Source organism: Phasianus colchicus, chromosome 6 (assembly GCF_987193195.1).
Source record: "Phasianus colchicus chromosome 6, bPhaCol1.hap1.1, whole genome shotgun sequence".
In the NCBI taxonomy this organism is placed as follows: domain Eukaryota; kingdom Metazoa; phylum Chordata; class Aves; order Galliformes; family Phasianidae; genus Phasianus; species Phasianus colchicus.
In genome coordinates, this window is record NC_143441.1 from 9636391 (window position 1) to 9652757 (window position 16367).

Genomic DNA, 16367 nt, shown 5'->3' on the forward strand with positions numbered 1-16367 from the left:
ATTTATAAATAGTTTCTCTGCGGAATGTAGCCTTTAAAGCTTCAAGGTAACCCAGAACCAGGACTTCAGACCCACTCCCAGCAAATTCTAAATATTCTAAATGGGAATATGTGAACAGCGTCGTCTTCTGATGTTGGTGCTGAAAAGTCCAGCTTTCACCCCTAAGCAATTTCCCAGCTCAGTGTGATACTCTGACCCAAGGTTTTTGTACAAATTATAAACCCCAAGAGGTCAATGAAAAGAATTAGAAGCTGTCATGCTTTGCTTGAAAGTAAAGAAAATTTAGACGTGATTATAGGACTGCGATGTGATATTTGAATGAGCAGGATTAGATTTTTTGATGACAAAAAGTCCCTAAAACACAGCCTTCCACTGAACCCAGAGGATACCTGGCCTCCATTTTGCAAAGCCGATTTCTATTCGGTCGATGGATATCACAGGTGTGTGTGTGTATTTTCATCTGCAAACTGTAACTTGCCATGTCTCATTTTTATGTCATGCAGACCTTTGGCTTTTCAGAGAGCAGTGAACCTGGTGGGCATCGTGTGTGTTACTGAGCCCCCTGGCCAGACTGTGCTTCTTGGGAGGAACTGTGCTCTCCTTTTTGGTGGATGGAAAACAGCTCCAGAATCTGTTTTGACTTTTGGGACTCTACCATTACACATTTCCAAATGTGTATTATTTTTCACCTAAAAATTGATGGAGGGAGAGGGGAACTGAGGTGATGAAATTCATCCAGGATCAATACAAGAAACACTTGGAAAAGTCTATGCTGTAAAATAGCTGAGTGGATAGAAAATACCATTTTCCTGCTGCAGAGGTTTTGATAGAGAAAGGTTTTTGATCTGAGTAAAAGCTCCAGTGAATTGGAAGTCCAGTAGAGGGACACGAAGAGACATCAGAAGGCTTTCAGTCAGGCTCGAATGGTGGAAAGAATACCTCCAGGAGTGCAGTGTGCAAAATAAGCAGAAACCTGGGGAAGTGGTATGGTTCATGGAGGCTAAGATGTTTTTTAAGGGGCATTGCAACAAAACTCTTCCTGCTAATGCAAACCAAGCAAAAATGATGATCTTGGTTTTTATCGTGTTTTCGAAGATTTACCACTTCTGCTCTGAGGAGGCGTCTCGATAGTTCTGTGTAACAGAGCCAGGAAACCCCCACAAAGCTTAAAAGCATTAATATGTCATGCAAATGCTAAAAAAAGAGCAAAAAGACATTGTGCATAAACAGCAATTTCTATATAATGACTTGTAAATAAATGGCATAAAAATTGAGCAGAGAAAGACCTGGGTGTCCTGGTGGACAACAGGTTGGCTATGATCCAGCAGTGTGCCTTTGTAGCTGAGAAAGCCAAAGTTATCCTGGAGTGCTTTAAAAAGAGCGTGGCCAGCAGGGTAAGGGAGGTGATCCTCCCCCTCTCCTCTGCCCTGCTGAGGCCACATCTGGAGTACTGTGTCCAGGTTTGGGTCCCCAGTTCAAAAAAGACAGAGATCTCCTAGGAGGAGTCCAGAAGAGGAACACAGAGAAGTTAATGGGCCTGGAGCATCTCCCGTATGAGGAAAGGCTGAGTAACATGGGTCAGCCTGGGGAAAAGAAGGCAGAGGGGGCATCTGATTAATGTTTATAAATATCTTAAGGAAGGTGGGGGGGGCAAATGGATGAGGCCAGGCTCTTCTCAGTCGTATGTAGCAATAGGACAAGGAGCAATGGCCTAAAACTTGAACACAGACAGTTCCATACAAATATGCAGAGGAACTTCTTTACAGTAAGGGTGACAGAGCGCTGGAACAGGTTGCCCAGAGAGGTTGTGGAGTCCCCTTCTATGGAGATTTCGAAGACCTGCCTGGATGCCTACCTGTGTGACCTACCTGTTTTAGCAGGGGGATTGGACTCAATGATCTCATGAAACCCTTTCCATCCCCTGCCATTCTGTGATTCTGTGATATTATTCTGACTTTCCTTATATGCCCTGTATCTCACGGTGTAGCAAAGGAGACAGAAAAAAGGCAGGAGGAGCACATGCATTTTGCACAAGGTATCGTTCAGAGAGCCCAGGCTCGCCAAAGGTTTGACTCACAGCAGAAAGTCTGTTTTGCTGGGTCCGAGGGGCATGTTGGTGGGCATGGTGGTGATGTGTCAGTGGTTGGACTAGATGGTCTTTGAGGTCTTTTCTCACCTTAGCAATTCTATGATGAACATGCAAGGTGATATGTTGTGAGAGGAATGCTGTGTGCTGAGTTCCTGTGAAACCACTGAGGATGGACAGGAACATGCTCCCCTTTTCCAGAGAGTTTGCCAGCCACTGGGGCTTGAGCTTGTCATTCTGGTTCATAGTTAAAGCTGCCTTTTACTCTTTGCACTCTTACCATTTTCTGAAAAGCAAAGCAAAGACTGAACAACCCAAGTGAGATTGCAGTGCTCAGCCCTGCAGTAAAGCCTCTCCAGGCTGATTTCATGCAGACGACTTCTTGTTTGGTCTCAGAGCACCTTCCTCTTAATTCCTGCACATCTAAGCATTTCTTAAAATACCACTAGTAAGCAGGGAATCATTTGCTGAGGTGGGGGCAGGGGGAGTTTTCTTGCCTAGGCAGACTGAATTCTGAAAAATAATTTAACTCTAATTGATGCTCGCACTACTCTTATTAGCCAAGAGATCTGAAAGTTCAACTATAGCTGAAATTTCACAAATTAAGTGTGTATAATCTTTACACCTAATACAAGGTGCTTTATGGAAAGGCGCTGTTACTCTGTAGACCGTGCTGAAAGTTCAGCAGAAAAAAATTGATTGTTTACTATTTGCTGAATGAATGCTTATGGAAAATTGGTCAATTACCGAACGGAGAAGCTCAGCTCCAAGTTTTCTCAGAAAAATGATTTTACCGAGGTCCAGAAAGAGCCTACTCCTCTCACTGATGCTCTTTTGCATTAGTCAGGAAATGAGAGGGCTTCGTATTTGTTGGTTTCATCGATGTGTTAAAATGTGTCCCATTGGCATGGATTTGTTTTGCGAGATTGATCTTTGATTTTTCTTTGTATGGTGATCTCAGCATCACAGATGGCAACAGGCCATTTCCCATTCCCATATCTCTAGAAAATCTCACCTGTGGCAGATAATGCCCTGGGAAGGCACATTTGCTTGTCTGATTGACATTTACCACCCTGATGTGTTGCCATTGCATGGGTAAAAGACATATTTGGAGGCCAGAGAGCACAGTTGGTATATACATCCCACAGTTGGTGTTTACAAGGTGGGGCAAGCAGAGCATGGGTGTGAAGCACATACCTACTCGGTACTGCAAACAGTGGCCAAGCACGATGACCTCCAGCCTACACCCCAGTGCCAGTTGTCCCAACATTTCACCAACTTGGCAGGCATTCATCTGCAGAACTCTTGAAGTTGTGCTACGTGAAGTGCTCTGCCAAATGATGCCCAAAGAAATCAGGAGAGGTGCTGCTGCTGCAGATCAGCTCCTGGTTGGGTCCCGAGCTCTTCAGGACAGTCCTTGCTCTGATTATTACATGTTGCTGAAAGTATGGTTGGCACTAAATGCATATTCAGAAAGAACTCTGTATTTTAGGGTTTTATTAGTTATGAAAGCACAGGTAAAACATTTGTTGCAATCAATAACTCCCCAAAATTTCTTCCACGTGGATATAGTTCAATATATAGCAACAAAAATAGTCAGCTACTACTAATTAAAGAGATTGTTTTCTTAAAAAAGAGTTAAGATCTATGTACAGTTTTACTACATGCACACACAGACACGGAAGTGCAGATGACAAAACTGTGTAACAGTGTCCCTATCCTAAATTCTTCTCCATTGCTGTTCTGGGTAGAGGATGCTACCTTTGCTTCAACTTTACCTCTCTCTTGATTTACTTCAGTGTTCAGCCTTGACATATTGTACTGCTTTTGTTTTTAAAATGTTCACTACTTTGGAATACTTAATGCTTAACAAGAAGCACATCAGTAATTCAGTGCTGTCATAGGTCTTTCCCAGGGGGTAACATCAGCAGTGCTAGCCCTGCCGAAGGCATATCTACACAGATTTCTTTTTCCAAGGAGGCATTTTTGCTTCAGAGGAAGACAGTTCCATCCTGGTCACTGGTGTTGAGGGTAATGTTGCTGTTCACCATGCTTTCTGCATAGCTAGTTGAAGGGCGGACTTCGTAACAATTGCAGGGCCCACAGAAGCACAGGCATGGGCAGTACTTGAAGCAGACACGGTAAAGATACTTCCTGAATTTTTCCCCAGCAAAGGCATAGATAAGAGGATTAAGGCAGCAGTGGCTGAACGCGATGGTTTCAGTCAGGTGCATTGCATAGTCCAGTGATTTAATTTGATTGCAACTTATAAACAACTCGTAGTGCCTTAAAGTCTCGAGAAAGATCAGCACATTGTATGGCGTCCAAAACAGAAAAAACACAATCACCACAACCAAGGTCAGTTTTATGGCTCGTGCTTTTTTCTGGTTTTTGCAGTACAGCAGGGTTTTGATGATCCCGCAGTAGCAATAGCATATGATGCAGACTGGGATGAAAAAACCAACGGTGTTCAGTTCCACATTGCAGAACACTGGCCAGATGTTCATCAGCACCTGGGGTAACACCGGGATGCAGTCATTTTCTAACATCTGGGAGAACACAAAATGTGGCACCGAAACCAGAAGTGCTGTTGCCCATACCCCGCAGGTTATCAGAAAGCTGTGCTTCATCGTTCTGGATTTCAGGGAATACGTTGCCCGGACAATGGCCAAGTATCTGTCGATACTGATCACAGTGATAAAAAACATGCCCCCAAAGAATCCGATGTAATACAGTGAGGACACGACTTTGCAGGGGATGGTGCCGAGGGTCCATCCCCTCACTGTGTTGGAAGCCCAGAAAGGGAGAGAGATCACGAAAAGAAGGTCCGAGACAGCCAAGTTCAGGAGATAAATGTCAGTAATGCTCTTTTTACTGCCTTCTTTCACGATGGCCAAAACCACCATTACATTCCCTGCAAGGCCGAGAGCAAACACGGCGATATAAAACAATGGCAGAAATATTTTTCCAAATGCTTGGATGTCAGTTTCATCACAGGGGAGAGCAGTTTCGTCGTAACCGTATTCGGTTGCCACTTCAGGCAGTGCTTCTGTCATGCTGAATTTTCCAGCTAGAGGCAACATGAAAAGGGAAAAGAGAATAATGTTAGAGAGAGATCCAGGATCTGGTGTGAGAGGCCTCACTAACGCTCACTTTGGGATTATATCACTATTTGGGTTAGTGGGAGTTTTATCGCTGTAGTGGTGTGTGTGGGAACTGCTGAATCACAGCCTGAACTTCTGATTTGACCACCTGAGGCGAGCAATGAGTCAGCCCTTGGAGCACAGGTGAAGGCAATTCACCTGTGCTGCTGGAAGGGGTGGAGCCTGGCTGCACCTCTCCTAGACCCCATTTAAGAACTGACTGCCAGTGGGGAAGGGTCTCTTCTGGAGATCCTTCCTCTTGGAGTCTTCTCAGGGCGCCCAGGATGAGGTAAGCTTTCCATCTATTCTTCTTTAGCGTGATAACCTGTTGAGCCTAATTTTCGTGTATATTTCTTAATTATAAGGTCTGTATATTCATTGATTATACGTGGTGGTGGATACTAAGATAAGTCCAGACTCTTCTTTTACATGTACTTTATTAAAAATTAGCTCCCTAGTACAAAAAAAAAAAAAAGTGACAATGTTAAAGGGTGCACAAGCCCCTTCTGCTTGCATGAGCAGCCAAGTAGCAGCAAAGCAAGCAGTGCAGGAGGTGCATCGCTGCAGGAGAAACGCAGGCACTCTCCCACTTTGCTGGGCAGCATTCAGCAGGAAGAAACATTCTAAATGGATCTATGATCAGCAGGAACCAAGCTTAACCCCAAATGCTAACCCCAGGGTGGAAGTGTGGTAGGACACCCAGCTTGGCCATGTCTGGGCAGATGCATGCTGATGTAGCAGGAGCAAAGATTAGGAGCGAAGCCTACGTGTCCATGTTCCCCTGACAGCAGTAAATTCTCCAGCCTGTTTGCAAGAAGCCTTGCATGGCTAAGCATGAAGTAAAAATGCCAAATGCTCCAAGGTGTGAGACAGCCCTTGTCTAAGAAGTTTCGTATGATGCAGTGGTAACTACAACAAACTCCCCTATGGATGGTTGATCTGACTATACTGATATTTTCTCCAAATGCCTCAGTGCTACAGTGCCATTTGCGGTGTGGCCCATCAAGTTCTGCCCTCTCGTTTTGTAGTCGTTACTCAAAGGGTGCCAGCCGGCAATGTGCAGTCTCTGTTTTAAAACACCTTATTCTTTGCTGTCCCCCAGGCACCTAAATGAGAAGTGCCTGCAGTCATTAGCAAACAAGCTCTGTGGTTTGGCACAGGAAAAGCGGGCAGGCAGAAGGGCTGTCTCAGCATGGGCGCTGTGGGGCACCAGCAGAGGGCTGGGCTGTGTGCAGCCTGCAGGAGCACCCATGGCTGCACAGCATCTGGAACTGAGCCCTCTGTCTGCTGCCCAGGTTGGTTCTCCAAAAGCAATGTGCGGAATTCATGGCAAACAGTGAGGAAACAAGGTTTTAATTTCCTGCTGGTGAGATAACTAATTGGAATTGCCTGCAGAGATGGGTGAGGTGTTGTCTATCTCTTCCTGTGTCTGCCCAGTCACTGCTTTATTTACTGTGCAAAGGAATACAGGAACAAGCAGCAAAGTATATAATCATAGAATCATGGAGTTATAGAATCACCAAGGCTGGAAAAGACCTACAAGATTATCCAGTCCAACCATCCACCTATCACCAATAGTTCTCATTAAACCGTGGCCTTCAACACAACATTTAAATGTTCCTTGAACGCCTCCAGGGTCGGTGACTCCATCACCTCCCTAGGTGGTGCTTTCATCTCTTCAGAGACTAAATGTCTGCAGCAGGTCTCTTTAAAATGGGAAGATGTGTCATTGGTGCACCAAGGACTCTTGTGCTGCATATGAGTCTCTAAGAGCCCATCTGGCTCCTTACAACCTCTCTGTGCTGTCTCACAGCATCCTTCTTGCTCTTCACTGATGCTCTTCACTGATGCTATCTAAATGGAGGAGGCTGTGCACAGGGTTTGATCAACCTTGGCAAGAGATGAATCGAGGACTCGAGATCCCAGCCTGTCCTGACACACAGAAGTAAGAGTCAATTGATAGCTCTCATATCCCCTTAGCATCTCTGCTATCCCTGCACCCAAGGAGAACTGTTTGGTGGTGCTGGTGTGTGAACTTCAAGTGGAAATGAGTGGGAGCTCACACTGCGTCACTGTCTCCTCTCTGAGGGCCCCTACTTGTGCTCATGGTTCCCATGCTTGCTGCCTCAATTCATGCCTAGAAAGGCAGCTTGTTCCTCTGGAAGGTTTCTATATGAGCCAGTGCATGTCAATATATCGTGTTGGGCACAGGAAAGGTCTCATACTTGTGAAGAAATGCAGTTTCTGCCATGGGATGAACCTAAGCCCTGGTGATCTTCTCTCCCTGCTAGTTATCTTGCATAGGTAATGTGGTCAGCTCTTTTTGAATATTTAGCTTGTCTGACACCACTTTGTTCAGTTTAAGCTGATATTACCCAACAGATGGGCTGCAACCAACCAAAAGCCTCACAAGAAACAACTCATATGTCAGATATGCATAATACAGTAAAATTTCATAGTTCTCTGGATTGAGAACCAGTATATGACTGCTGCATCCTTCCCAGCCAGGTGTCCACTGCCAGTCTTGCAGAACCCACCCCACGCACTGATAGTCTTCTCACTGTCTGACTCAACACAAATTACTCTCTTGTGCTTACAATAAATGGTAAAATAAGGGGAAAAATTAACTGAAGACTGCAGAGCATAATGAGTAAGAACGATGTGGCTGCAATATATCTCTGCCAAGCATTTTCCCTTGCTGAATACAGGAAATAGTAGATTCACTTCTGCTTCTCATGGAGCTGTTCAACTGCTTTTCTCTCTCCAGATTTACACACAGCTTTGGGCCCTACTCCCCACAAACACTTCTGCTTTTAAATATGTTTATAGCTTCTAAAAGACAATACTTGGCAGGATGTAAACCCTATTTCTCAACCCAGATATTCCCAGCCAATTTCTGTCACGTGCACTGTATATAATGTATAGGGAAGTGAAATTATGAGAGATTCATCAAATTCCACTAAGCAACAGATGTTGCATGTCAACCCTCAAACACCATTGACATCAGACTGGGTGACACGAGCCAAATCCTGCTTGCACATCTGATCCATCTCATTATCATCCAGATGTCATGCTACAGGATCTACTGTCAAGAAGCCAGGTCTGCCAGCTCTTTAGCTTTCCGCTGTGCCTCTGCTGTGACTGAAAGAAGTAAAGTTAAGAAATAATCCAAACCAGACCTCTGCCAAAGAGTCGCGCTACAAATTTGCACAATAAGCTGATGAAGTATTCAAGATTTTCACACCTTAGTCAGCATTGCAGGGCTAGGTTGACTTAACTTGCTTTTCCCACACAGACAGGGCATGCTCTTGACCCCGCACACCCGAGCTGCACTGCAGTGATTCAGCCTGGTGCTGGCCTAGAGAAGCTGATAGGCTTTGTGGGGACCCTGTGAAACCCAGTCAGTGCATTTGCCTTTCTCGTGCTTTTATCTGAGCTGCCACCACCCTACCCAAATATAAACATCATCGCTTTTGTGCTGTTGTAGCTACACCCATCAGCTTCACACCTGCTGGTGAGTCTTGGCAAGACCATGGGCACGTCCTCCAAATGAAGTGACCTAACTACTGGTGGCCTTTCTAGCACGTGCCACAAAGGTTTAACGGAATTAACTGTGGCTGGATGGAATTGAGCAGGTGGGAAGCTGGTTGAAAGCCTTCCTAGCACTCTAGGTGAAACTCTGGCACCAAACACTCTGCATGTATTCACCAGGATGCTGCAGATACTGCTAATGGTAGTTTGGATGGTGCCTAAAACAAAACTGAGATGTGAGAGTAACGCGCTAACCGGAGATAGCACCCAGTTTCTAGTCTTACACCCAACTGGTTGGTGCAATTGTTCTGGTTCAGCTTTCAAAGCCGGGCGGCTCCGTCCTTAGGGGATGCTGTCTAGAGCTGCTTGGTAACGTGTTACCTAGCCAGGGTCTGAAGCAGACCCAGTCCAGCAAATGCAGCTACTTTAAACTGAGTCTTTTGTTCAGTCCTGAAATGGGGACTCTTTCTACAAGTTCTGGAAGGAGCTGAGAATGCCAATTCTCAAAAGCAGGAGGCAAGATAAGATAGTTCATACAAGCGAAATAAAATTTAAACAGTGAAGAGGGAGAGTGCAGCTAATGCCGCTTCATGTGGTTTTATGCAAAAAAAACCCCACCAAAACAACAACTACTTTGATTTGGTCATCTGATGAGGTAACAAAGTTGAGAATAGATGCTGTGCAGATTTGCAGCTTTGGATTGCACAGCTTGCTGTTGTGAGTGACACTCTCCAGCCCAACGCAACACAAATCTTATATAGCAGGATGATTGAATTTGGACTGATGAGCTGTCAAATTAAAAAAAAAAAGTTTCAGTGAAAGAATCCTTACCAAACTGGATATATTGTTTATAAAAGCTTTGTGACTTTTCAGTATTACCATCAGCGGAGTGAAAGCAGATTGAGAATCAGAGCCAGTAGGGTGATGTGATCAGAAAACTAGATGATTGGGTAGCAGTTCAGCCAGCTCTGGGTTTCTGGGTTGATTCACCCTCACGTTTATTGTAGCCTACGTTACATGCTGGAAAGATGAACACCACAAACCGTGCCTGGAGCACGGGGTCTATCCCCCAGGCAACTCTGAAGCCAATGTGGGCAGACATTGAAACTGAGCACCCGGCTGGATGTTTCAGTACAAAAAGCTGATGCAATCTTTGGGTGTTTACAGCTGTGCTACTTGAGAAGGAACACCAGGAGGGAAAATTTTATTGCTGTAGGGCTCACTACTGGGGCTGTAGGCATGCTTCATGTGTGCAAACTCATAAGAAGTGGAGAAAGTAGAGCAGAGCAAGCAAACTGCTGGGTCACAGTCAGGTGCACCCTTGCTCTCTGCTCCCACAGTCCTTCTCTGATGACTTTAAGTTGACTTTGGATTTATTCTTTCTTCTGTGATTTATTATCAGTTTGTTTGGACCATTTCTGTGGCCAGGCAGAGTTGTGTAAGCTTATTTATTGCTTATAAGTTTGAGTGCTTTAATTTATGGAGGCTCCCCCTAAGGCTCTGAGGATAAGATTTTCAAAAGCAAGTAGTGCTCAGAGCCACTTCATTGTTAGGTTTTACAACTCAATGTGAAGATCAAGATGATGAATAAGAACACTGAGTGCTTTCTAAAAATCAGGGCATTTAAGGTACAAAATAAAAGACTTAAAAATGGAAGACGATCAAACCACTTCATAATAAGATAAACCTGAAAACTGCAGAGGCTTGTAGCCCCTTAGCAAAGATATTTAGGTCAAAAAGATTTAAAAAGAAGCCCCTCCCCTGAACCAGTTCTATGGTTTTTACATCACTATCACAAATTAAGTTAGAAGCAGTAGATACTATAACTTAAATTCAAACCAATAGCTGGAGATGAGCAGCATGTAAATCTAAAAATTTAAACCAATACTTCTGGGTAAAAGGAATGTATTTGAAAAATTTGGGCTTGGGTTATGGAGGACAGGAGGGGATAGCATTGAGTCCAGGATCTCTGTCACTGTAACCTAAGGCTTTATAAAGCAACTAGAAAATGCTAACCTGGAGATAACTTCAAGGCAGCAAGGAACCAGGGGACAACTTTCAGCTTAACCACTGCATCAGAATTAGCTATACTCTGATTTTTATAAAGCAAACAATAAAACAGAAACATGGAACTATTCCTGTTTACCAATAGGGAAGGCTTCACCACCTGTGCTGCAGAGCAAACACAAAGGTCTCATTTCGACCAAGAGTCGGAGATGCTCATACCCTGGTCCCACCCAACTGCTGCTCATGCTAACTTCCTGGCAAGGGGACTGAGCCTCTGTGCCAGGACCTTGTTCCTCCAGCCACATCTCACTGTTTGCACCAGGCTCTGTGTGGTTTCTGGGGCCGTGGCAGCTCGCCCCTGCGGTTGTTGCTGTATTTATAATGAAAGCTGTGAGATGAGGCTTTTAACACTTCAAGCTCCCTCTCTCAAAGTCCCCCAGAGGCTGTGTGGCCACGCAGGAAATATGGTGCCCATGTGCCAAGGGTCCCACCTGCTCCCACATCTTGCTTTTCATATTTTCTCAAGGCCATTCTGAGGGTCTTCTGGTCACACTCTAGGTAACCTCTAGGTAACAGCAGAATTGAGCATGGCCTTGATGGAGAGGGATATGGGCTCAGCTTTCATGACATGACCTGTAAGGGCTCTTGAGCAACTAAGTTGCAGACAACCACATCAAAGCATTTTACTGAGATGCTGTCACTATTCGAATAATCCTTCTGAATGGGAGCCCTTGGCAGTCCAACTACTTCAGAAACGTGGCTCTAAGAAGCTTGGAGCTCTATGTATCTTTTTCAGAAATGACTTAGGAGAGTATGACCTGACAGTATGACCCTGGCTCCTATATCTCCCATGGATCAAAAACCACTGAAAAATGATTCTGAATTTTTCCCCCATGCCTCTTAAGGTCATGGCTTTGTGGTCCCGATGCTGATGAACAGACCCACTGACACAGATGCTGGGGTCCTCTGCAGAAGCTCTGCATGCTGAGCAGACTTCCAGGTTGTGTACAGATCCAGGGACCTGCCACAGGACAGTAACATATGTGAACTGTGGGCTGGAAGAACCATGGCTTTGTCCTCTAATTTTTACATGCATAGCTGTGTGTTCTGCCCTTGTTTTCTCTGAACTGCTCTTCCTCAGTATTTCTTTTTCCCAGGCCTTCTCTACTTATGTGGCATTCAGATTTCCTTCATATTTTATGTGGGAGGGACTGTGGAAAGAGCCAGTTGTTTGCAGCAGTGTGCACTGTTTGTGCCTTGTTTATAGTTACTGCTGGCACCATCCTCCCATCACCTTTATAGTTGTGCCTATGTATTTCCTGTCCCCTTTTTGTTATTAATAAGATCTTTTAATCATGGCATCTTTGAGAAACCCAAGAAATGTGAGATCTGTTAAATTATCCTCTCCACTGTGCTTTCAGAGAGCAGCTCGCATTACCTTGTGATGATGTCCTGATGAATATTTTCCTGTCAAGACCACGCTATCCTCTAGCAGACCTCCCAGCTCACTGCATGTTCTTGCATCCCCTTTTCCCAAATTTAGGTTTATTTATCCCCCTTTTGGACTCTTTCTGCACTGCCCAAACTTTCAGAACTCATTGCAGTCACTTTCCTTCTTTCATCCTGTTCACTGTCCTGCACCCAGGCTTTACACCAACAGAATAGATGTTGGGAGCAGCTGTTTCTGCATCTGTATTTATATCACACAATTACCTAATGGGCTGCTGCAACCAACTCTGCTACACGAATGTCTCACCAAAACTGATTGTGTAACACCCTTCTCATGGAAGGCTGAGTAGGCTGAGTCACAGAGAAATTAAAGAATGTGGTCATACAGAAAGTTGATTTCTCAAATTTTTGGATTTCTGTCATTACCTTGCCAGTCTGCCCTCTTTCTATCATCTCTAGCAAAATCCTGTATTGGGCTGTTTTTCACTGTCATTGATGTTTCTGCTGTTGGTTCAGGGGCCAAAGCCAAAAGCGAGCAATGCTGGTGAGTGTAGTGTTTGAAAATCCCTGCAGACATCCAATAAAGTGCACCTAATGAAGTAGAAGGGCTGTATCCTCCTGGTCTGTCCTTGTGTGCTAATGCTGCACACTGTTCATCTCTCAATGTTTTGCTTTAATCTTGAGGGATTCTAGCAGGGTGAATGTTTCTTTTACCACAAGACGCCACAAAAAATCAGCCACCAAGTAAAATGCCTCTGCCCTGATTTGCTTTGACTGGTAAAAGTGTTTTCCTTTCTGCCTTCCCCACTTGTAAACATCACCCACATCATCTTAATCCAAAGTAAATCTCACTTAGATTCCCAAAGTTAAGCAGTGAGGAGATTCCCTAAGTTCATGAGGCACCACTTGTCATCCTGACCTGTCAAATTATAGGTGAAATATAATTGTCTCTTACCTTAATTCGTAGTTGACTTGAAAACCAGTGTTTTCTTCAGGCTGAACCTGATTGTTTTCAAATGTATATTTCCTCTTCTCTAGCATTTATGCCTGCCCTATGAAACCTGAACTTTGGCAGAGCAGCTTCCTGGGCTGAGCTTCAGAGCTGAGTTGGGTATTGATGTGCTCAGCTGTGGTCCCGCTGTCGTGTTGTGAAATAGTGAGGCAGGACACAGCTAGTCTGTGGGGCTGAAGTGCATGCAGAAGCACAGCAGAGGAGACAAGAAATCCTTTGGGATCTTCATGCCTTCCCCCTAGTGCACAGTGCTGAGGGTGACTCTTCCGAATGCTGACCCCCTCTGTGTGTGTGGACAGTGGGGACCAAGGGGATAGAATGGACCGAACCTCTCAACTGGGGATGGTCTCAGATGCCAGGGGCTGGGGGAGTGTGGGCAGCATGGTGGCAACTTTGCTCCAGCAACGTTCACAGCTTGCTGTGACACCTCCATACCACCACCAGGGTGAAGCCACCAGCTTTAGGACCCAGAGGAGCAGGGGAAGGAAAAGGGCTAGAAAGTGCATGTAAAATAATTTTAGCTGCATTGGTATTCTTTCTTCTTCTGCAGCCAGTAGATCTGGAGTAATGTTTAGAGCCCTGAGACTACCATTATACTCACAATATGTTGTGCTGCTTCTTTGCCCACAAATAAGATTTTGAGCACATCTCCCTGCAGTCCTCTGGGCTGGAGAATTCTGAGAGTTTGAGCATGTTCATTCCTCCAGGAGCCTTTCTGATCTGGACTTGAGCATGTGATGCACAGGAGTGTATCACAGGTGTCATGGTTTACCATGTTTGGGGTGCCAGCAGCTCTATTCTTTCTCTTCTTCACAAATAGAGGTAAGGAACTGTGCATTTTTTTGCAGGAAAGTATCAAAATGCTCAAAGCTGTTTTCTCCCCACACACTGAAATAGAAGCTCTGACTGCCAAAATCACAAACTTTCAGCTTTCAGAAAGATGATTTCTAATATATAGCATTAAGGAAACCTCACTGTGAGAACTGCCTGATTGAGAAAGATGAATTAATCTTCCTTGCTGCCAACAATGCTTTGAAGTTATTCCTGCAGCACTACAAATGTGTCAAAAGGGATACCCACAAAGTTGTAACTGCAGGGCTTCAAATGAAGAGAAACTAAGTCATGCAGACTTACTTCCTCAACAGGTCCCCCCCAGGGAGCAGAAAAGACTTTTTGTTGTACTCTGATGTCAGTGATCAGCCTCGATAAGAGTGTTACTCATGATCACAGCATGCATTTTCAGTGTAACTTGAATACATGTGGAATGAATGCTGCCCAAAAGAAAACTGCGCATCAAGAAATATTTTTCTGTTGTCTGCCTCATTTCACACACTGGTGCTTGGGACACAGCGTAGGGATAAGAAAATCTGAGAAAGCTGTTGGAAAGGCTTTCATCCTTTCCACACACAAGGGGGAAGAGCACCTTTTGCTTCTTCAAGCTAAGAAGAAAGGTCTCTGAAGCAAAACCCAGCAGAGGGAGCCTTGTCTTCTCCTGTCACTTGTCGTGGCAGCTTTCTAGCCTGCCGGTAGGAGATGCAGTTGTTCTTTGTTGCAAATCTGGAGAGGTAAAAATTGAGAGAGATGGAGAAAAGCTACATCTAGGTGTGGAAATGTCTTAGCTCAAGGGCTAGGAAAGGGAAGAGCCATGAAAAGCTGGCACACTTTATGCAAGCAAAAAGAACCTCTCTCTTGAAACCTGCTCTGACAGCCGTGCCCTGATCTGTTGGTCTGCAAAAACCTGCACGGCCCTTGACTTGAGTGGGTGCTGTGTTGAGAGATCAGCACTAAATGGGTATCTCACCTCAGATGGTGATTCATTTCATTTTTCTGAACCAGCCTCCACAGAAAGCAGTTGGTAAACCCAGCATCAACGTTCAGGTTGAAGAATGAGTCAGACTGTGTCTATTCTTCCATGGCACCAGGCTTCAGAGGAGGCTGGTGGGCCTCTGAAATCGAGAGGAGCCTGGGCATGCTGTGCTGGTATTGGTGCTGGATTACTGGGGGTGCTGCATGGAAATAGAGAGGTGAGTGGAGACCCACAGCTCTGCTCTGTTTCTTGGTCTGTTTCAGACCCTGCTTGGCTCATCTGAGTTACCACAGTTACCACAGTTTACAGGGTGCAGGTTGTATACCTTACATTTTTCACAAAATATCTGGACGGCAGAAAAGTGCCTTCTAGTCTTCAGTTCTCAGCTACCTCTACGTTTTTCACTTGCTGCCTACCAGGGAGAAACCTATTAAACTACTTGTACACAGATTTTTTTACTCGCATGTAACAGTATGCTCCCTAGTTTTCATTTTTGGGTGTTTTATTTCCTTCATATTTTCATTGAGTTTACCCTCGGTCTTTTTAATATTTTCCATATGTTACCATTGCTGAAGCTGCTGTCAGTACCTCATCTACAGCTCAGCATAATTTTACAAATTCACCAGGGTAATTAAAAAAAAAGTTTGTTTTTTTTTTTTTGAATTGGGAATGATCTGCATCTTCAGCTTCAGTCTCCAGCAGAGAAAAAGTGAAGTTATTGAAGCATAGTTATAGCTTTGGGTTTTTTGTTGTTGTTGTTTGGGTTGTTATTCTTTCAAGAAAAGAATATCCAAATCATCTTACTCCAGCAGTAAGATCCTGTGTCTGTGTGCAGTTAGAGACTTGTCATGTTGTCAGTCAAAAAAAAACCTCTTTACTTCCCAGCACTTCAACCTTAAGCATCTCTTTATCGATGGCAACAGTTCCCACTGTGATCCCACCGGCTCATCTTAAATCGGTCACTTTCAACCAGTTGCAGAGTTTCCGTGGAAAGCTGAGGGCTGAGGAGGCACTGGCTTTGCTCTCCTCAGAAGAAATGTGAGGGAAATGTTTGGCTTCCTCTTCATCAGAAGATGTTAGTGAATCCTTTTCTTTATCCATGCTGCAGCAGCATCCCTAATTGCTCCTTGATCTTGTCCCAGAGGACGAGGAGAAGGGGAGCCTGAGGTCTCAACCAGCTTCTCTGGCTCAGAAACAGAAAACCTTTCTGATTTAGGTGGTTCAATTTTAATTTTTCTTGTCTCCGTTTAACAGAAATTCTCACACAGGCACATTTCTGTGATGAGCCATCTTCGCCCTGGCAGTCAGCAAGTGAAATCCAGTGGAACTGTC

General features: G+C 44.6%; 1 protein-coding gene across 1 annotated transcript; it reads right to left on the bottom strand.

Annotated features, from left to right (window-relative positions):
- Window positions 1-3568: 3568 nt before the first annotated feature.
- On the bottom strand, window positions 3569-13490 carry CX3CR1 (C-X3-C motif chemokine receptor 1). The gene is made up of 2 exons (XM_031590384.2): window positions 13172-13490; window positions 3569-5156 (listed from the first exon to the last, which is right to left on the bottom strand). Exon 2 carries the CDS (start codon window positions 5140-5142, stop codon window positions 4078-4080), a length of 1065 nt encoding a protein of 354 aa, XP_031446244.2. The 5' UTR covers window positions 5143-5156; window positions 13172-13490; the 3' UTR covers window positions 3569-4077.
- Between the last annotated feature and the right edge of the window lie 2877 nt (window positions 13491-16367).